Source organism: Elephas maximus, chromosome 2, assembly GCF_024166365.1.
Source record: "Elephas maximus indicus isolate mEleMax1 chromosome 2, mEleMax1 primary haplotype, whole genome shotgun sequence".
In the NCBI taxonomy this organism is placed as follows: domain Eukaryota; kingdom Metazoa; phylum Chordata; class Mammalia; order Proboscidea; family Elephantidae; genus Elephas; species Elephas maximus.
This window is the reverse complement of record NC_064820.1, coordinates 218,763,282-218,786,485: the sequence shown is the minus strand read 5'-3', so window position 1 is coordinate 218,786,485 and position 23,204 is coordinate 218,763,282. Positions and strand designations below refer to the sequence as shown.

Genomic DNA, 23,204 nt, shown 5'->3' with positions numbered 1-23,204 from the left:
TTTAAGGGAGCCCAGTATTCGTGGGTGATAGTGTTTATTTTAGAAGCCAATCTATTATTTGTCTGAAAGGTGACCTCTGGGAGCAGCTTCAGTTCCCAGGTCAGGGCATCTTAGGGCGACAGTCTCAGGGTTCCTCCAGTAAGAAGATTATTATTTACTGGATCCCACTTTTCTTTCTGATAAGATTACCTGTCATGCCCCACAAAAGGGTTCATATTTTTAAAACATCTTCAGACAAAGGTTCAGTAACCATTATAAAGCTAGTAGTTTTTAAGGATACTAAATATAATGGCAATGAAAGATGAAAAGAAAAACTTCACTGCAGCATTAAGAATTTTTCCTACTTAACTCTTACCTGCACAGCAGCCATCTGTGTAGGTGGGTGAGCTGTCGCTGCCCTCGTCCTGATTCTGCCTCCTTCCCCCTTGCTGGCAGACTTTCCATAGTGACCATCATTTCTGCCGGACTCCTTGAGGGCTGTATCAGCATCACCCAGGCTGCTGTGTGACTGCAGTGATGTTCCCAGAGAGCCCTGAAGGACTTGTGTTTCGGAGGCGATCTGACTACCAGAAGCACTCTCAGCATTCACACAATAACCCTCAAAATAAGCAGCTGCACTGGGGTCTGGCCTATCGTGGGCAATGAAAGATGTTACCACTGGAATTGCGTTTTGCAGCTGATACTCAGAAATTGTGCCCAAAGGTGTATATATACCAGCGTACCGTGGCAAACCTGACAGCACATTTACGAATGCTGGTGGTGTCTTTGTGATGTCAAAGCCCTGGAAAGGAAGGTATGTGCAGTAGCCTGTGACCATCTGGGGTTGACCCCAGTAGGTTGGGTTCACATCCTCAGACACTGGTGTGGCTGAATGACAGGGGACTAGAGCATGATCTGCACTCTCAGAGACTAGCTGGGGAGAATCAGAAAAGATCCATTTGGGCTCCCCATCCTCAGCAACAGGTATGGAAACACCGCCAGAGGCCAGTTCAGGCTCCATATCTTCGTAAGCTGAGCTGGGAGAATCGGCAGACGCTGGTTCAGGCACCATATTCTCAGAAACTGGAGCTGAAGATACACCTGACTCTGGTATAAATTCCTTAGCGTCTGGGTTTAGAGGCAGAAAAAATGGTAAATAGGTCTTATCATCTATGCTTGAAATTTCGTCTACTTCTTCCTTAATGCCCTTCTTCTTTCTCTTCCCCTTGCTCCGTGATGAGCCTGTCCTCAGTGCGATGCAGTTGTCAATCACAACGAAACGAGGACATCGCAGGAGAAACTGTTTCAGACCTCCTGCCTTCTGTACTATCTGTCGAGTTTCTTCTGGGTAAAACCGATACTCATCGGAGAATACTCTGTGTCTCACGTCCAAGGGGCCGTTGTCCTCCAAATACTGAGAGAAGTAACTTGAAAAAAATGTATAATTACATGAGTTACTATTAGGAACTATTTGTACATATCTATTTGGAAGAAATGTTTATTCTCCCAAAACAAAATATTATTTCACTTCTCACTGATCTCAGCCTTTCCCCAACAAAAACGGTGTACTCATATGAAATATCTGAGTAAGGTCAACTACAATTAATGATAGTATAAACAAAATTTTATCTACTCCTTAGAAAATCTTTTAAAATTTTTAGGAAGAAAACAAAAGGGGATAAAAAGCTATTTTTTTTTTTTTTAACTTTCAACAACATAATTATAAAAGCAATGAATAAGCAGAAAACCTAAGAAAAAGGAAATTTTAAGTCACAGGAATGGCAAATGAGAAGATGAAGTCAAATCTCAAATGAGAAGATGAAATCAAATTGAATCTAAATCTATTACAACTCTTCCGTTTAGGAATGTGCAGTGATCCAGAGGGTACTGCATGTAATCGTCTCATCAAGATCCAGACCCACAGTAATGGGCCCATCCCCAAATCTGCCTCCCGTTCTGGACAGGCTTTTTTCAGTCCAGTTCTGGGTCTGTTTTCTTTTCCCATTCTTGCATTGGACTCAAAGAGGCTTCTTTCTACCTGATTTTTGTATTCAGTCTGTAACCGTGCTATAACTAGCAAGAGGGACAGACCAGGTACCACTAAGAAGGCTTTTTCAAGGGTAAAAGTCTCTATGGGACTTTCTAAGTAAATTAACATTAACAAGGAGGGCAACTTATTTAGAAGGGAGGCAAAACAACTCTTCTTTAAAGTAAAAGAAAGCAACATTTGTGCAGAGCTGCTGCAAATAAATGGATATGACAATTAAAATGATTAACCTTTATGTAAACAATTAATATTCTGAGGCACAGAGACCAAATGCCACTCCTCTGTGTCAGCCTGACTGCTCTACTTAAAAGTAATCAAACAATTTCTCTTCATGTGTTTTATGATGAATGGCTTTCACTTAGAATAATTTCTGCGACTGATGTGAGCCCATGGAACTAACTCTGCACACAGGTTGTTCTGTGAGCTAGGAGGTCTAACACGGCTTTGCTTTAAATCAAATTTCACTTTTAAAGAGACATTTGAAAGCAGAGGGGGTCCAGGGAAGATAAGGTTAAAAAACAAATAAAGCACCGTAGTCTCGGGAACAGTAACAACTGAGGCCGGGAGGTCTGATGTAGGTAACACTGGCTATACCAGCGGCCCCCAAGACAGCCCTTTCCAGTCAGTGCTGAGCTGTCATCTGCAAGAGGAGGCTGATCAATGAATGCTGGATGCAGACTTGGTGCTTTAAAAGATGAAGTATTTGTAAGACTGTGTAGTTTTGCTCTCCATAACGAATACTAATGAGCAGTATTGAAAAACAAAGCTTTTTATTTGGACTAAAATACTTAAAAATGTCTTAACTAAAGCCAGACACCACATGAAAGGAAACTACTCTCAGTAATTCAGCAGTGAGGTATTTAACAACAAAAGGGAGTCAGGAACATAAATTATCATGAAGACTCATGGGATGATTACCAAGCAGCTAATAAATGTTGTGATTCTAAAGAATATAAAAAAACATACTGGGCTTGTTTAGGTGAAAAAGGCAAACGACGAGACCAAACATATAGTAAAATCACGGTTTGTAAATTAAGAAAAATGTTTTACACACACGCATTTAAAAAGTCTGAAAAGAGACACACCCAAAAGTAACTGTGGTGTTGCCCTGGTGAAGTCCCTAGGTGGTAAATGGTTTGCGCTCAACTGCTAACCTATAAGTTGGCTGTTCGACCCTACCCTGTGGTACAATGAAGAAAAGGGCCTGGGAATCTGCTTCTGCTAAGACTTAAAAAAAAAAAAAAAAAAAAATCCGTGGCCACTGAGTCAATTCTGAAGAAAATCCTACGGAGCAGTTCTACTCTTTTACACATGGGGTTGCCATGAGTCAGAATTGACAGCAACGGAGAAGAACAATACCTCAGTGGTAGAATTATGCATAATTCTTCCTTTATATTTTATTTTTTAATTTACGTAATAATCTGTATTAACACTTTTATAATCAGAAAAAATTTTTTCAAAGAAAAAGAACTCTAGTTTTTCCACTGGCTAATTGGCAATGGATTTTTCATAGTATCAAGCAAAAACCGGAATTGAACTTAACAAAGGCTGACTAACTCAAAGAGAGATGGTACTATGACCATATTATGAATAAGATTTTTATAATTAATGCTATCTGAAATGTAAAGGTACTTTTGTACCTTTGAAAAGTAGTTTCTATAAGATAAACTATTGGGTCCAAAATAGCCCAGGTAAAATTTCTTCAAAACTCAGTGTTTTATGGCAAGAATACTAAGTAAAGAAAAGGTTAAACTGCAGCAGTTATCACAGTATTCCTGATTTTCTGTGCAATGTTTCTTCTACTCCATGCTTTCATATACAAGTTTGGTTTCACTTTTCTTTCTTTCATCCATTGGCCAGTAAAAGGAACCATCATTCTTAAGCCACTGCATATTTACTTCCAAAAATTCAAAGAAGGAATTATGTTTGGAGGGGTAACTTCGTGTAATTTCTTGGCTTTCTCTTACTATAAAATTCTATTTCAAAATATAAACAAATGAAACTATTTTTTTCTCATGAAGTTGCTTAACTTCTTCTCACATACAATGGTAATAAATTCTTTAAGAGGCAAGCTACTGAAAACTACACATTTCAGCTCCAGTTTTGGAAGCTAGAAGCAAAGTCTATCATATTTTAAGAAGAAGTACGAGTGTAGTTTGATGGCTGTTTCCATAGAGTTCTCTAGAAATATGATTTGCTCAGCACTTCAACTGTAAAGAAAAACCATGAAGAGGGATGCAAAAGTATAAAACTAGACTAGAAAGGAATGACGCATGTGAGGAAAATAGAAGGAATGACAAAATTATGGATGAGTACCAGCATAACCCTGATACCAAAACCAGGCAAAGACACCACAAAATAAAAAAATTACAGACTAATATCTCTAGCCAATAGAATTCAGCATTACCTCAAAAAGTAACACACCATGACCAAGTAGGATTCCTACCAGCTATGTAAGGAAGGTTCAACATCAGAAAATCAATCAATGTAATCCACCACATAAATAAAAGGAAAGAAAAAAAAACTTACAGTATCATCTCAATCGATGCAGAAATGGCATTCGACAAAGTCCAACACCCATTCCTGATAAAAACTCTGAATAAAATAGGTATAGAAGGGAAATTTCTAAACATATTAAAGGGCATTTATGGAAAACCAACAGCCAACATCATTCTTCATGGAGAGAGAGGCTGAAACCATTCCCCGAGAGAACATTACCAAGACAAGGATGCCCTTTATCACCACTTCTATTTAACATTGTGCTGGAAGTCCTAGCTAGAGCAATAAGGCAAGAAAAAGAAATATGCCAAATCAGTACCATTTACAATAGCCCCTAAGAAGATAAAATACTTAGGAATAAAAGTTAAACACCTATGCTCATCCATAGGCTTCACTAAAAGAGTAAAAAGATTACCTACAGACTAGGAAAAAGTTTTTAGCTATGGCATTTCCAATCAGCGGCTAATCTCTAAAATCTACATGTTGCTGCAAAAACTCAACTACAAAAAGACAAATAACCCAATTAAAAAATGGTCAAAGGATATGAACAGACACTTCACTAAAGAAAACAGTCACGTAGCTAATAGATACATGCTCAAGATCATTAGCTATTAGAAAAATGTAAATCTAAACTACAATAAGATTCCATCTCATTCTAACGAGGCTGGCATTAATCCAAAACAATCCAAAATAATAAATGTTGGAGAAGTTGTGGAGAGACTGGAACACTTATACACTGCTGTTGGGAATGTAAAATGGTACAACCACTTTGGACATCGATTTGGTGCTTCCTTAAAAAGCTAGAAATAGTAACTACCGTACGATCCAGCAATCTCACTCCTTGGAATATATCCTAGAAAAGAGCCTTCACACAAACAGATATGTGCACACCCATGTTCATTACAGCACTGTTTACAATAGCAAAAAGATGGAGGCAACCAAGGTGCCCATCAACGGATGAATGGATAAATAAATTATGGTATATTCACACAATGGAATACTATACATTGATAAAGAACAATGACAAATCTGTGAAACATTTCATAACATGGAGGAATCTGGAAGGCATTATGCTGAATGAAACTTGTCAGTTGCAAAAGGACAAATATTGTATGAGACCACTATTATAAGAATTCGAGAAATAGTTTAAACAGAGAAGAAAATATTCTTTGATGGTTACAGGAGGGGAGAGGGAGGGAGAGAGGCAGAGGGGGGTTCACTAATTAGATAGCAGACAAAAACTAATTAAGGTGAAAGGAAGGACAACACACAATACAGGAGAGGTCAGCACAACTGGATTAAACCAAAAGCGAAGAAGTTTCCTGAATAAACTGAACGCTTCGAAGGCCAGCATTGCAGGGGAGGGTGTTCGGGGACCATGGTTTCAGGAGACATCTAAATTAACTGGCATAATAAAATCTATTAAGAAAACATTCTGCATCTCATTTTGGAGAGTGACGTCTGGAGTCTTAAATGCTGGAAAGCAGCCATCTAAAATGCATCAATTGGTCTCAACCCACCTGGAGCAAAGGAGAATGAAGAACACCGAAGATACAAGGTAAGTATGAGCCCAAGAGTCAGAATAAATAGGCCACATAAATCAGAGACTACATTAGCCTGAGACCAGAAGAGCTAGATGGTGCCAGCTACAATCGATGACTGCCATGACAGGGAACACAACAGAGAATCCCTGAAGGAGCAGGAGAGCACTGGGATGCAGGTCTCAAATTCTCATAAAAGACCAGACTTAATGGTCTGACTGAGGCTAGAAGGACGCTGGAGGTCATAGTCCCCAGACCTTGTTAGCCCAAGACAGGAACCATTCCCATAGCCAACTCTTCAGACAGGAATTGGACTGGACTACTAGATAGAAAATGATGCTGGTAAGGAGTGAGCTTCTTGGATCAAGTAGACACATGAGACTATGTGTATAGCTCCTGTCTGGAGGTGAGATGTGAAGGCCGAGGGAGATAGAAGCTGGCTGAATGGACACGGAAATACAGGGTGGAGAGAAGAAGTGTGCTGTCTCCTTGAGGGGGAGCAACTAGGAGTACTTAGCAAGGTATATATAAGGTTTTGTATGAGAGACTGACTTGATTTGTAAACTTTCACTTAAAGGACAATAAAAATTTTTTTTAAAAAAAAGAAAATAAATAAAGGGCATCCAAATTGGTAACGAAGAAGTTAAACTGCCCCTATTTGCAGATGCTATGATAGTATACATAGAAAACCCAAAAGATTCCACAAGAAAACTACTGCAACTAATAGAAAGATTCAGCAGAGTAGCAGGATAGAAGATCAATATACAAAAATTAGTTGGATTCCTACACACCAATAAAGAGAGCGATAAAAAGGAAATCAGGAAAATAATACCAGTTATAAAAAAAAAAAAATAGCCCCTAAAAAATAAAATACTTGGGAATAAATTTAACCAGGGATATAAAAGACCTATACAAAGAAAATTACAAAATACTACTGCAAGAAACCAAAAGAGATCTACATAAATGGAAAAACATACCATGCTCATGGATAGGTAGACTCAACACTGTGAAAATGACAATTCTACCCAAATCAATTTATAAATACAATGCAATACCTATCCAAATACCAACAACATTCTTTAAAGAGATGGAAAAACTTATCATTAACTTTATATGGAAAGGGAAGAGGCCCCGGATAAGTAAAGCACTACTGAAGAAGAAGAATAAAGTAGGTGGACTCACACTACCTGACCTCAGAACAGCTACAGTAGTCAAAACAGCCTGGTACTGGTACAACAGATATATTGACCAGTGGAACAGAATTGAGAACCCAGATGTAAATCCATCCACCTATGGTCACCTGATCTTTGACAAGGGTCCGAAATCCATCAAACAGGGAAAAGACAGTCTTTTTAACAAACGGTGCTGGCAAAACTGGATGTCCATCTGCAAAAAAATGAAACAGGACCCATACTTCACACCATATGCAAAAACTAATTCAAAATGGATCAAAGACCTACATATAAAACCAAAAACTATGAAGTTCATAGGTGAAAAAATAGGATCAACGCTAGAGGCCCTAATACATGGCATTAACAGGATACAAACCACAACCAACAACATACAAAGTCCAGAAGATAAGCTAGATAACTGGAATCTTCTAAAAACTGAACACTTATGCTCGTCAAAAGAGTAAAAAGAGAACCTACAGACTAGGAAAATATTTTTGGCTATTACAAATCAGGTAGACTCAACACCGTGAAAATGACAATTCTACCCAAAGCAATTTACAAACACAATGCAATACCTATTTACTACAAGAAAATCCAACACCTCTACAACAAAAAGATAAATAATCCAATTAAAAAATGGGCAAAGGAAATGAACAGACGCTTCACCAAAGAAGACATTCAAGCGGCCAACAGACGCATGAGGAAATGCTCTGGATCACAAGCCATTAGAGAAAAGCAAATCAAAACCAAATGAGATACCATCTCATCCCCGGGCATTACCGGCACAAATCAAAAAAAAAACAGGAAATAACAAATGATGGAGATGCTGTGGAGGAGATCAGAACTCTCATGCATTGCTGGTGGGAACGCAGAATGGTACAACCATTTTGGAAAATGATATGGTGCTTCCTTAGAAAGCTAGAAATAGAAATACCATATGATCCAGCAATCCCACTCCTAGGAATACATCCTAGAGAAATTAGAGTAATCACAAGAATAGACATATGCACACTCGTGTTCACTGCAACATTGTTCACAACAGCAGAAAGATGTAAATGACCTAGGTGCCCATCAACAGACGAATGGATAAACAAACTGTGGTACATACACACAATGGAGTATTATGCAACAATGATGAACAATGATGAATCTGTGAAGCATCTCATAACATGGATGAATCTGGAGGGCATTATGCTGAGTGAAATAAGTCAATCACAAAAGGACAGATATTGTATGAGCCCACTACTGTATTGAAAAGGTTCACACACAAAAAGAAACAATTTTTGATGGTTAAGAGGGAGGAAAGCGGTGGGGAGGGAAAAACACTAAATAGACAATAGTTAAGTGGTAACTCTGATGAAGGGTAAGACAGTACACAATACTGGGGAAGCCAGCAGAACTTGTACAAGGCAAGGTAATGGAAGCTCTATAGAGACATCCAAACTCCCTGAGGGACCAAACTGCTAGGCTGAGGGATGTTGGGACCATGGTCTCAGCGACCATCTAGCTCAGTTGGCATAACATAGTTTATAAAGAAAATGTTCTACATTCTACTCTGGTGAGTAGCATCTGGGATCTTAAAAGCCTGTGAGTGGCCATCTAGGCTACTCCACTGGTCTCACCCATTTGGGAGCAAGGAAGAATGATGAAAACTAAAGATACAAGGGAAAGATTAGTCCAAAGGACTAATGGACTATATCTACCATGGCCTCCACCAGACTGAGTCCAGTACAATTAGACGGTACCCAGCTACCACCACTGACTGCTCTGACAGGGATCACAGTAGAGAGTCCATGACAGAGCTGGAAAAAAAAAGTAAAACAAAATACTAACTCAAAAAGAAAGACCAGACTTACTGGCCTGACAAAGATTGGAGAAACCCTAAGAGTTATGGTCCCCGGACACCCTATCAGCTCAGCAATGAAGTCACTCCTGAGGTTCACCCTTCAGCCAAAGATTGGACAGGCCCATAAAACAAAACAAGACTAAAGGGGCAAGCCAGCCCAGGGACAAAGACCGTAAGGCAGGTGCAGACAGGAAAGCTGGTAATAGGGAACCCAAGGTTGAGAAGGGAGAGTGTTGACATGTCATGGGGTTGTCAACCAATGTCATAAAACAATGTATACTAACTGTTTAATGAGAAACTAGTTTGTTCTATAAAGCTTCATCTAAAGTACATTTAAAAAAAAAAAGGAAAAAAATTACGGATGAGTAACGAATTTTTCAGGAGACTAGCTAACATTTTTTTTGTGTGTGTCCTTTTACACACAAGTTTACAAATTAAGTCAGTCTCTCATATAAAAACTTATACACACCTTGCTATGTACTCCTAGCTGCCCCTAATAAGGCAGCACACTCCTCCTCTCCTCTCTGTATTCCCCTCTTCCTTCTCATCTCGCCTCCAGACAGGAGTTGACCACATAGTCTCATGTGTCTACTTAAGCCAAGAAGCTCACTCCTTAACAGCATCATTTTCTGTCTTATAGTCCAGTCCGATCTCTATCTGAAGAGCTGGCTTTGGGAACAGTTCCAGTCTTGGGCTAAGAGAGGGTCCAGGGACCATGACTTCTGGAGTTCCTCTAGTCTCAGTCAGACCATTAAGTCTGGTGTTTTTGCAAGAATTTGAGATCTGCATCCTACTGTTATCCCACTCCATCAGGGACTCTCTGCTGTGCTCCCTGTCAGGGTAGTCATCAGTTGTAGCAGGGCACCATCTAGTTCTTCTGGTCTCAGGCTGATGTAGTCTCTGATTTATGTGACCCTCTTGAGCTCATAATTACCTTGTGTCTTTGGTGTTCTTCATTCCCCTTTGTTCCAGATGGGTTGAGACCAATTGATGTATCTTAGATGGCCACTTGTGACTAGCTAACTTTTAAGTTACTTTCCTATTACAGATTTAGTCCTCAATTTTTTAAGAAAGGCCTTGTGCACTACTAGAAGCCTTGCTTGGCTGCTAACCAAAAAGTAGGTGGTTCAAACCCACTAGCTGTTCTTTGAGAATAAAATGTGGCAGTCTGCTTCCATAAAGATTTACAATCTTGAAAACCCTATGGGACAGTTCTATTCTGTCCTAGCGGGTCGCTATGAGTCAGAATCAAGTCAATGGCAAAGGGTTTGGTTTCTTTTTGGTTTTGTACACTACTTATCAATGCCAAGCTCAAAATGGTAAGCTGTTTCCTAGATCTTCCTGAACTCTTTACCCATTTTATACTCCCCACTCAAGACTTAATTGCTGAACTTCACATTCACATTTTCAACCAACTTACACCCAAAGTTACTTAAAAAGAAAAGTATGTTTCCCTTTCATTAGATTAATGTCAGGAAGTCAAGTCCCCAATATAATGCAGAGTACAGGGTTCTACAGCTGAAGGAATAATGGTTTCCTGGTATCCTTTCCCCAGTATAAGAGTAACAGTTCACTTAAGGTTCATTATTGATTACTGGAGCTATCAGATTCCAAACAACTGCACCCATCATTGTATGGACAGTGAGATCAAAGAACCATATTACTCCTTAGCAAACGCACACCTGGGAATGCATGATAAAAACACCATGGCTGGAAACTTTGTTGCTTATCAGTCCAAACAGGACATACTAGGACAGCTTTAGAAGTAGAAAATATATTAGCAATTCAAACCAGGGTTTCATACAAAACTTATACACACCTTGCTATGTTCTTTTGTTTGTTTGCTGAGAATTTCCATTTCCAACAAGCTTCCAGGCAATGCCAATGCTGTTGGCATAAGCATCACCTGGGGAGCTGGTTAAAATGTAGATTCTGATTCAGTACATCTGGAGCAGAAATGCACATTCTCAGCAGGGGATTCAACTGAACCAGTTCAAAGCCCTGGCTCAAACTAACAAAACCAATAATGAGGACTTTAAAATTAATAATGAATAATCCACCATTAACTTTGTGTAGTCTGTGGTGAAAGCTCTAAAAATACTTTCCTTCCCTAGGGGCTGTGAGTCTATAAATGATTCCTTTAATATAAAAAAAAAAACCCAAATCTGCTGCCGTCAAGTCGATTCCGACACATAGTGACCTACAGGACAGAGCAGAACTGCCCCATGGGGTTTCCAAGGAATGGCTGGTGGATTTGAACTACGTATCTTTTGGTTAGTGCCGAGCTCTTAACCACTATGCCACCAGGGCTATTAAGCAACTTTACATCTTTAACCGGAAGCCTCGGTATAGAATAATTGCAGGAATGTTAAATTACTTACTCATATAGAGTTGAAAGTCTTTGCTTTGGGCCTGTTTCGCCCATATTCTTATCCCGGTCAGCATATTCTCTCTTTTGCTGTTGCCGTCTTTTATAGTAAGCTTCAAATTCTTCTATGTCTTTCCGAAGATGCTCAGGCACTGCAAATGGGCCTGAGGACTCTAAACTGCCTCTGTCGATGAAAAGCACCACTTTGTGAGTAATAAGCTTTTGCGTGAACCAGAAGAAGAATACTTAAACTGAAAAAAAAAAAAAAAAAAAACCCAAAACCACAAAGATGGTTGACTATTATTCAGGATTATGATGCAAAAACAAAACAAAAAACTTACCATACAGTTTAATGCAAAAAAGTTAACCTTCCACAATCAAGAGAAATCATACTGGACGTTCTGAGTAAGCACTTCTAATTAACTATGTATTCTTCCTACCAAGAGCAAAGTTTTACAAAACTCCTGGTTTTAAAAACTGATGTGTTGTGGTAATTGTAGCTTGTCGGAGTTGAGAGAAAAACGTAAGATTTTATTATACTTGCTATTAATTTAAGTTAAAGGAAGACTGAGTCTGCTAAAAGGAGCTTAATAAAAAGACTTAAAAAATAAATTAAAAAAAAGAGTAAGATTCTAACACTCTAAAATAAAGTAGTAGTTTGAACGTGGGCTCTAAAACCAGACTGCCCGCTTTGAATCCTGGCTCTGCTATGTTAGGAGCTTTGTGTCCTTGGGCAAGTTACTCACGTACTCTGTGCCTTATCTGTAAAATGGACTTTATCTCTCAAGGTACTTACCTCCTAGGGTAGATGGGTGGATTAAATGAGTTCATATTTGTAAAGCCCTTGAACAGTGCCTGATACATAAGATTATTTAGATATAACGTATTATTGTTTTAACTCTATACAACTACTAGATTTAAAGGATTTATGAAAATGATGGCAAGTTTTAGGAAATAGAAGAAAAAATACTTCTGGCCTCTTGGTCATAAAGGAAAATAGAAAAAGATCACTGCTACACGCTAGTTTTTTTTTTTATGTCTATTTGTTTCTTGAAAACTCAGTTTCCACAACCAGTTGCCACTGAAAATCACAAACATCTAAGGTTCAGCTGTAACATCATACATATGTAGCTTCCACAACACCTACTCTCTATTACAGCAAATATGCCAGTAATTATCAACACAATCGTCCCCCATGGAGTATTTTAATTCATATTTTCTAGACATTTTCCTAGGATTTTCCCACAGTGCCCTGCATATAGTAGGTTCTCAATATATACTTACTGAATGAATATCATCAGCCCTGTGACTTTACAACAGTTTGTATAGTGTGGCTTACCATCTATAAGCCACACTATAAATTCAACCCAGAGGAGTCACATCAGGCTCTCAGAAAAGATGCACATCTTTAGACATGGGAGTTAGGGAAATAAAACTCAAGTTTAAAGTGCATTAAATTAATGCCACTTACTACATTAAAATCCTTCAATTAAATGACGCAAAAATTTAAAAACTGTACTTACTTATTCTTATCGCTTGAAGTGACGGTCTGACTTTTAACACTTGGTCTTATTGAAGGTGTTCCAGACCCAACTAACATAGGCTGGTTTAAAAGATAAAAAAAATGATAGTGATTTTCTATCTTAAAATTCCATGAAAAATAAAAATTACCAATAAAATCGATGAACGTTTATGTAATTATGCACGTAAATTCCCCAAAACATACCAAAAAAAAAAAAATCAAACCCATTGCCTTCAAGTCACTTGTGACTCATAGCAACCCTACAGGACAGATTAGAAGTGCCCCATAGGGTCTCCAGGGAACAGCTGGCAGATTCAAACTGCCCACCTTTCGGTTAGCAGCCGAGCTCTTAACCACTATACCACCAGGGCTCCTTCAATATATAAGATCTATGTAAACTTCCTCATGAACAGGAACGCATAGTAATATAGGGTTCAACAATTTTTTGATAATGTTGGGTGCCGCTGTCAGCAACCATTAAAAGGCCCAAGTTAATATTTAGGGTGTCTTCCAACACTCCAAAAACAATTTAAATGTCACTTGGTTCAAACTCCCACCTTAGCTAAAGACATACAGTCAATAATGAAAGATAACTTTTACTGGAATTTATAAGCTGCTCTCATCTTTCCCTAATACTTGCTCACTCTTTCTCACTCAGGTTCTCCTACTGACCAAACCCCTCCCACCCCACATGAGCCATGAAGTACTCACCTAAAAAAAAAAAAAAAATTTTTTTTTTTTTTAGTTAACTCATGGGCTTGGAGTGGAGCCTTGGGTGAGAGGAAGGAGAGGGGTCCCATCAATTCGAAGATTCTGCTATGGTAATTATTATTCATCATTTAATTTTGAATAGCTTAGGTAATAAACTTTTAAACAATAGAAATAATCCCAATGAAAGCTTTCTGAATACTAAAAACTATTAAAAAATTCAGTTTAGTAACAGTGATAATAAAAACCAAACTAGCTGCCATCCAGTCGATTCTAACTCGTGTTTTAGAGCATAATAACTATATTAGTTATTAATAATATGTATCATTATTACTCCCGTTATACAGATGAGGATACTAGAGCACAGCAAAGTCAAATAACTGGCCCGGTTAGTAACTTGTAGAATCAAGACATGAGCCCAGGTCTGCCTGATGCCAAAGCCTTCTTGGCCACTAGGCTCTATGACCACCCGTATAGAATCCTACATTATGGTAATGTTTTCACTGGGAAATATCTAGAAAATAAAAAGGCCAACAAAGAATAAGTCTCTTCCAAGAGTTACTTACATATTATAAAAAAAAACATATTATATGAACCTTAAATTCCCTTAAAATGTAAAAGATTGCCAAAATACCTGTAGATTGAAGCCTAGAAATTCTCTCTCTACAAAATGCTTCAAAACATCCCAAGAATTGGTTAATTCTAATTTACATAGCCAACTAATTTTTTGGCGAGTTTAGACAAGAATTAATATAGAAAATACTCCATACCTTTAGATCTTTTGGCTTCTTTTTCTTGCCTTTGTTTTTCGCCTTCGGAGAAACGTACTAAAAAAAAATGAGAAAACAATTATCAATGAAAATTCAAACATCATCATCATTTTGAAGCTCAATATAAAGAAACCATACTGACTTCCAGAGACTAGTCTTAAGTTATATGTATATAAAATGTTTTCATTAGAATAACATTATGATGTTTCAGCCCAAGTGTTATGATTTATAGAAAATAAGAAAAAGTCTAATGATAAGTTATAACTCAAACTGAACTGTTCCAACATTTTCAACTTATTTTCAACAGGGTTTATGTAATTTTAAGTAACTAATCAGACTTTAAAGTAATTCTGATTACACAGGACACTTTTTCAATACTCCTTTTTTTTTTTACTAGGCATTCTGCACCTGGCCAGACGCTAGGGCAGATACAGTGAACCGAGAAGAATTTACCTTCCCAGAGTATGCTAGCTGTGCTTCCATGCTTACAGGGGCAATAAGAGGTAAAGCAGATTAAGACAAAATTTCAGTTAAGATGACTTGATCCTGAAAATCTTTCTCTTTGAAAACTGCCACAATGCCTTTCTTTTCTCAATTTGATCACTCTTCTAAAATGAAGAAGTCCTGAACTGCCAGAAAGGACAAAGGCAACTATGATCTACAGACACCTCTGGGATTGTTTTAACTTCAACTCAATCTGGAGCCACTCAAAGTCCCCTTGTTTTCCTTACTGAGCAAAACGTTAACATTTTAATCACGGAAGACAGCTTTTCAGCTGTATGTCAGGCGATAACTCAAGAACTCTTCCTTTCCTGTTTCCAATATTAACAGTTAGTGTAAGAGTTTAGGGCATCGTTCTAATTTAAGCCTCAGAATTGAGTGATTATTGTGCCAATTCCAAGAAGAAGGTTGGGATTAAACTTTCTAATGAACCTGTCTACATTATCCAGAAGTCCTCCAAGTTTGGCTCTAAGACGTGATGTAAACAAACACTGATGCAGGTCCTCCTCCCTTCCCTTAACATTTAACACAGCTCTGGAATTGATCGTGGAGCCTTGGTGGCGCTGTGGATAAGTGCCACAGCTGCTAACCGAGAGGACAGCAGTTCGAAGCCACCAGCTGCTCCTTGGAAACCCTTTGGGGCAGTTCTACTCTGTCCTATAGGGTTGCTATGAGTCGGAATCAACTCGACGGCAATGTTTTTTTGTTTTTTTTTTTTGGTTTTAGAACTGATCAGATCACTTACCATCGAGTCATCATTGTCATGTTTCCTCAGCACAGTGCAGCTGCTGTCTGTAGGAAGACACCGAGGATTTTATGAGGAAACCAAAAATTCACAGGGCCACACGATACACCAAAGCCTTCAGGAAAACTACCCCAGGTACTACTAACATAGAATATGTTCTACTTTCTATCTGGCTTTGACACATGCTTAATTTAGAAACCAAGAAAGAATGGGAGGATGGGTAACTACATGGGAAACCAACCACAGAAATACAAAAAAATTTCAATCCAATGTAGCATAATTTGAGCACCTTCTATGTGCCAAACTCTATTATGCTAGGTGCTGGAATACAGAGATGCATAAAACAGACTGAAGACAAAAAGGCAGGCAACTACAACTCTGGGTGCCGCGTGCCATGGTAAAACACATGGAAAGGACAAGGAAGGGGTAATAAAGTCTTCAAGGGCAAAAGGCCCAGGGAGGGATCAGGGAGGACTTTGGGGAGAAGACATTTGAGTTTGACTTGAAATGAGCAAGCAAAGGAGTGGGCAGGGTCTGAAGGCACTGCTTGAGCAAAGGCAGGAGGCAGGAAGCACAGGCAGGTTTAGGCACAGAAAGAAGTAGATTATATACCTAGAGGGCAGATGGTACAGAGTGAGAATGAACCTAGAGAGATGACGTGAATTCACTGTGTAGGCAAAACTAAGTAAACATTTCCCCAACAGAGCAGTTAGAGCACTAGACAGATGTTCTAGAAGAGCTGACAACAGTTAATACAGGAGGAAGATTTGAAGTGGGAGCATCTAGAAGCATGGAGGCCAGTTTGGAGGCTACTGCAAGAGTCTAATCATGGAAAGATAAATAAGGTTCTAGCCTACAGCAGTTGACATGGACAGAAAAGGACAGATCAAAGACAGAGGTGACAACCTAGATAGATGTAGACTGGTATAGCAGGAACAAGGAGGAATCAAGACTAATTCCAGGGTTTCCTATTAAAAGCTAGATATACAAAGATGCTATGAACTGAGGTAAATTTAGGCAAAGCAGGTCTCTGATCAAGAGAGTTTAGCCATGCTGTGTCTAAGGGGCCCGCTGGTTGTGACACAGAAACACCAACAGGGGAACAGGCACCCGGCGTTCAGAAGGGAGGTCAGGCTCCCAATTATCAGAGCACTGATGACATTACTGAACACCCCTATTTATAAAATCAGTGGACTCTGAAAAGTGTTAAGAAATATAATCCTTCCTTTAAATGAAAAGATAAATTGAGACATCTGGGGTGAGGGTGGGAGGCAGGGCTTGGAGGCACGCCTCTGGACTTGAAAACCTGCAGGGCTGGCAGTCACTTGGTTGGTGGCTTCGGGCTCTATGGCTAACAGCAGAGAAGCAGTCACAGCCGATGGACTGTGTGCTTTAGGCATAGAGCACAAGTATCAGGCAGAGTGCACACTCAGAGCAAACTGTGTCCTTTTTAGTTCTCCCGCTGTGTGATCCCAGCATGCATCGGGTTTTGAAAGCTCAGTCCCAGAACAGCATTTTATTACCAGCAGCCGCAAACTGATGGCAATAAAGTCAGGCTACCAGGTAGTGTGCCACCTTCCAGTCATGGAGCAGAATCCTGGAAAAATAAAGCCATCTATAGTTGAGTGTGCTTTTTCCTGAGAACCATGACATTACTAAGCTTGTCACTGTCAGTCCCTTACACTGCACTTGAAGTTTATAATGGTGACACTTGGGGTCATGGCTGGACCTTTTAACGTACCTTTTAAAACAAGGAGCATAAAATTTACAAGTCTAACTCCTGATAATGGAAACCCTGGTGGCGCAGTTGTTAACTGCTACGGCTGCTAACCAAAAGGCGCTCCTTGGAAACCCTATGGGGCAGTTCTACTCTGTCCTATAGGGTCGCTATGAGTTGGAATCGACTTGACAGCAATGGTTTTTTTTTTTTTCAACTCCTGATAATAGTTAAGCTGAATTCTAATGCTGAGGGCAAGGGGCAGGGGGAAGGGTTATCATAAAACATAGATGTAGTACCAAATATAAGATATTAAAATTAATTCAGAACCTAAGAATATTAGAATTGTGAGGTCAAAAGACCATTTGGTCAAAATCCTCTCATTTTAGAGATAAGGAAACTAAGGCTAAAAGACACTAAGGAATTAACTGCTATTTAGCCAAGAAAACCCTATGGAGCTGTTCTACCCTGTAACAGATGAGGTTACCATGAGTCAGAATTGACTCGATGGCAGGTTTTTTTTTTTTCTTAAACTGTATCTTATTCTCCGCCAAACTGGACTCCATGCCGTTTCCCCAACATGCCCACGATTCCCCTCCACCCGACCTCTTTACTCCCCGACATCCACCCTCTAACCCTGCAGCAAGGCTCTCCTCTCCCGAAGGGAGGCGCCTAGGGCTCCGGCCTTCCTCTGAACCCCTTACTCAGCACTGTCTCTAGTCCTTTCCTGTTCAGGTTTCCACCATATTACAATTATTTGTGCATTCATCTTATTCCCTTTTCTAGAAACAAGCTCCCTGAGGACTATCTTAAGCTTTTCTGAATTCCCTGTTAACACCTACACAGGGCCCTGAAGCAGTAGGACTACACGCAAAGTTTTCAATGAGTTGACTTTGGGAAGACTGAGCCACAGGCCTACTTCTCCTGACTCCCAGTTCTATACTATTCCTACTAAAACAGATGTCACATCTGTTCCAGGTTCTGCAAATACCACCTCCTCCCACATTCCGATGTTTTCTTGAATGCCAAAAATCAAACCACCTGCTAATAAATGCCATCCATTTAATATGCAATCTTCGCCATGACTCTGAAAATATCTAAGATGGGAAAAGTATGGTGTGTGCTTAGTGTAATGTACCCATCTGAACATCTCTACAAAACTTAGAGCTTTACATGGTAAAACAAGCTTCGCATCAAAAAATCACTATTCTCAACCACTAACTTCTCCCCCCAAATAAGCCAACTCTATAAGATATAATTTTTTACTATTTTCCTTATTAAGTATTTAAATACGCTAAGTCCTTCAAAAGCTTTTTTTCTTTCTAAGACTAGATATAAATAAATCTAAACTTGGTCCACGTACCCAATATACCAAAGAATTCATCTAAAGCACTATGTAATGTTGGAAACTTCTCTCTGTGGTCTTCCAGCAGCCATATTAAGAAACGTGCTTCCTTCAATGATGTCGGCTCAAGGAAATATTCAAAGTTCTTTCCTTCTATAGAGCCTAGTTTGTGACGATATTTCTCATTCCAGAGAGAACTCAAAATGTTAAAATCAAGGTCCTTAAGAGACGCCTCATAGCGAGTAAGAAAAGGTCCCACAGCACTCAAACCTACAATAAAAACAAAACCCAAGTCAGAGGAAGAGAAAAATTATTGATCATAAAATCACGTTCAGTTTCACGGCTTTTAATAGCAGTTCCATTATAGTCGGCTTACATTTTCAGGAAAAACATTTAAATACCTGGAACAAAGTTGTTCAAGCTATTATGCACTCTAAACATTAGTTAACAGATTTGCTAATTACAATTAAGTCTTGTCTATTAACTGAATAATGCTATCACTATAAAAAAAATTTTTTTTTTTTAAGAGATGAAAGTAACATATTAAATTCCTTTAATAACATTGTTATTGTTAGTTGCCATCGATTCGATTCTGGCTCACGGCAGCCCAATGTGTTATAGAATAGAACTGTGCTACGTACAGTTTTCGTGGCTGTAACCTCCACAGAAGCAGACTGCCAGGCCTTTGCCTCCACAGGACTGCTGGGTGAGTTCGAACCACCCAACCGTTTGCGCCACCTAGGGACGTCCTTCAAAAATACTCTATAACAATAACTTTTTCCCTATTTATAATGCCTTTCACTCCAATTAACACAAACTTGGCAAGGTTTATGGAAACCCTGGTGGCGTAGTGGTTAAGTGCTGCGGCTGCTAACCAATGGGTCGGCAGTTTGAATCCGCCAGGCGCTCCTTAGAAACTCTATGGGGCAGTTCTACTCTGTCCTATAGGGTCGCTATGAGTCGGAATCGACTTGATGGCACTGGGTTTGGTTTGGTTGTTTGGTAGGAAAGGTTTATGGTGTTTTCCATGTATATTCCATAGTAACAAAATGTGTAAAAGCTTTAAAAGAAGTTGGGCAGGTTCCTCCCTACCACCAACTGTTCCTCACCCTCCTCCATAAAAATCAAGGAGTCACTCTTCCTGCTTCTCCTAATCAGTTGCCAACAAGTAAAGGCTGGCTCTGCTCAAGCACCCCACCACGCCTCTAATACAGCATGGCCACCTCTCACACGGGCCTTAAGCTCAGCAAGTGAAGCAGAGACTGCTGAGTCAGAATTACCTTGGACCGCTCCTTCTTCCAGATGGAATCGTTAGCTCGCACTCAGAGGCCATGGTGCGTGAAAGTTAGTATCTCTGAACACCAGAATCAGTCACCACATAAAATACTCCTATGAGTACAATACTCATAAACCACAATGGTGGTTTTAGGGAACCACTGATGAAGAAATATCACACTCATACCTCCCATCTAAGGCTCACATCAGGTCCCTGGGTAGTGCAAATGGTTGCGCTTGAATGCCAACGTAAAGGTTAGAGGTTCAAACCCAGTGAGCAGTGTCATGGAAGACAGGCCTGGCGATCTGCTTCTATAAAGAATACAGCCAAGAAAACCCTATGGAGTAGCTCTACTCTGTAACACACAGAGTCACCGTGTGTTGGAATGGACTCAACAGCAGCTAAGAGCCACAAAAAGGTTCACAACAGAACACGTGCTATGTTAGGGGGAGGCAGACAGATCACACCCACTACTGAAATGCTCATTTCTGCAATTTGTGCTCTTGCTAGTACTCGCTCTTTTTTGCTGAGCATGTCAGCTGACCTCTCTCATGCTGAATTTGCATATGATGTGACTCCACTGGATAGACTCTTTGTGAGAAGGAAGTAAAATTCCAGGAATTGGAAACTGCTTGCTTTTAATACACAAGTAAGAAGCCCTGGTGACACAGGGCTCAACTGCTAACTGAGAGGTCAGCTGCTCGCCCCCACCAGCGGCTCTGCAGGAGAAAGACATGGCAATTTCCTTCCATAAAGATTAGAGTTTTGGAAATCCTATGGGGCAGTTTTACTCTGTCCTCTAGGGTCACTATGAGTCGGAATCAACTCCATGGTATCAGGTAATAAATGTGAGCTTTACACTGGTCTACAGTAAAGCCTATTAATTACAATGCTCGGACTCATTTTAAAAGTTTTAAATAGAAATTTCAACTTTAAATAGTACCCCCACACACTTATTAAACTGATGCCTTTACTTTTCAGAGTAAACATGAATTATATCAACAGGACAGACACACATTTTTCTGTCCAGATGTATGGCTAAATACTGCAGTTTACTGGAATGGACACTGGGTGGCACTCTTGCCCACGTGGCATAACCCAAACAAGCCGCCTCCTCCTCCAGTTATTTCTTTCAAAAGAGATTAAAGCAAGAGATAACTTTATTATTTACTTATCTTTTTGTTAACAGATGCCAGCAACAAGTTTACAACACAAGAGTAATTTTCTGGGACTACAAGCCCATGGAGACCTATGCTCAAAGCAGGAGCATTAAGCTATCTACAGCAAGCTTGCTGCCATCTTGCTTTTGTCTCTACGGACAGGAATTTACAGATTTACTCTCTGAAGCCGTAGAATTCCAACAGTCCCTATGTCCGTAACATCTCAGGCAGGAGGTGGTGGCTCTCAGAGGCTTGGCAGGCCCCCTCTCAGGGATCCTGTTGAAAAGGTCTGCTCTTGCTGTCTCCCTTCAGTCTTTTGTCCACCAGCTGCCAACAAAGCTGTTTACTGAACTAGGCCAGTTGCTCACATGGTCACCAGATAATTAGGGCCCTGGCAGGTGCCCAGAGAGAGCAGAGTCTAGTGACAGCCAATGACTCTCTGGGGCTGCCTTCTGCAGTCCCTGTGGGGCCTTCTGCAAAGTGCCTGCTAGGGGGTCTTCCTCAGCCTTCCCTTTTTCCAGTCAAAACAGAAGTCAGATCAGAGTACCAGTTTCATAATCTGGTGACCTACAAGCCTAGCTCAAACCTGGGGTATTTTTCTCTTAATCCTTACACACAGATTTGCCTTGAGTGATCCTAAACAATTGTTCCCATCCACTCTCCGTTCTCAAGTGTTCATTAATAATCTGAATTTTGGGTTCTATATTCTCTCTAAACAGCCACAATTGCAGAGGGCACCAACAGACAGCAAACTCCAAGGGGTACATTTACATAAAACCAAAAAACCAAACTCGTTGCAGTTGAGTCGATTCTGACTCATAGTGACCCTACAGGACAAAGTACAACTGCCCCATAGGGATTCCAGGGAGCAGGTGGTGAACTCAAGCTGCTGACCTTTTGGTTAGCGGCGGTAGCTCTGAACCACTACACCACCAGGGTTTCCACACTTACATAAGACTGCCTAAAATACGCACAGTTCATACATCTACATAGAGTTTAGCATAATACAGGTCTGGATTTTCTTACTGACTGAACTTTCTTGTGTTTACACTTTTTGAAAAAGTATACTATTATCTGTGTATCGTCTAACCTAAAAATTGTGAGCAGGGAGTAAACAGTATTTTTAACCATATTGCATTTAATAAGTCATAAATGATAGGATTTTTTTTTCCAACTGCTGTTGAGTCGATTCCAACTCAAGGTGACCCCGTGTGTGCCAGAGTAGAAGTGGGCTCCACAGGATTTTCAAAGGCTGATTTTTTGGAAGTAGATGGCCAGCTTTTTCTTTCAAGCCCCCTCTGGAGGGATTCTCGAACCTCTGGTTAGCAGCTGAGTGTGTTAACCATTTGCACCACCCAGGGACTCCAAAAACAGGAAAATAAAAAGGATCCAGAGGCCGGTATTCATCGTTTCTACTAACCATGCCTTTCCAGAATAGGGAGACATACCAAAGCCATTGAGTTTCTCGATCCAGGAGGCTACTTGGGGCTCCATTTCCTTATGCTCGCTCAAAACATGAAGAAATATTCTTGTCTTCACTCTACTATTTTCTTTAATCAAGTGCTGAATGACAAAGTCCACGGCTTCGCTCAGAAAATTTCTGCTAGAAAAACACGTTGTGTAGTCTTCTACGCTTAAAACCTTCCAAGAAAGCAATTCTTTCATAAGCGTGGAAGTATTGGGTATACCGGATTTGATCTTCTCAGAGTACTGCTTTATGCACTGCAGAATTCTGTCATCAAGGAACTGGGAAGGCTGAGCATATTCTACAGTTCCTAAGGATAAACAGTGGTCAGTGAACGAGAGACACAGAACCAATGGGCAAGGACAGAAGCTTAGAAATAACAGACCATTACATAATAATGTATGACTCAGTGACACCATTCTTTATGTGGTTTTGTAGGAATTTTTAATTAGGAAGATAAAATACTTAAAAAATTCCTCTGAAAAAATATGAAAGTTCACATTAAGCCAGACCATTAAAAAGTAAATGCTTATATCCTTCACT

At 39.7% G+C, this 23,204-nt stretch overlaps 1 protein-coding gene across 1 annotated transcript in view; it reads right to left on the bottom strand.

The window, feature by feature from the left end:
* The window catches only part of TTC3 (tetratricopeptide repeat domain 3), a 129,167-nt gene that overhangs the window by 33,650 nt on the left and 72,313 nt on the right, over positions 1–23,204 (bottom strand). The window contains exons 27-33 of the mRNA XM_049874840.1: positions 22,645–22,971; positions 18,779–19,030; positions 15,699–15,745; positions 14,453–14,509; positions 12,976–13,055; positions 11,466–11,636; positions 356–1,406 (exon numbers count right to left, since the gene is read on the bottom strand). Of these exons, the coding sequence (XP_049730797.1) occupies positions 356–1,406; positions 11,466–11,636; positions 12,976–13,055; positions 14,453–14,509; positions 15,699–15,745; positions 18,779–19,030; positions 22,645–22,971 (1,985 nt within the window). The remainder of the gene's footprint in view (positions 1–355; positions 1,407–11,465; positions 11,637–12,975; positions 13,056–14,452; positions 14,510–15,698; positions 15,746–18,778; positions 19,031–22,644; positions 22,972–23,204) is intronic.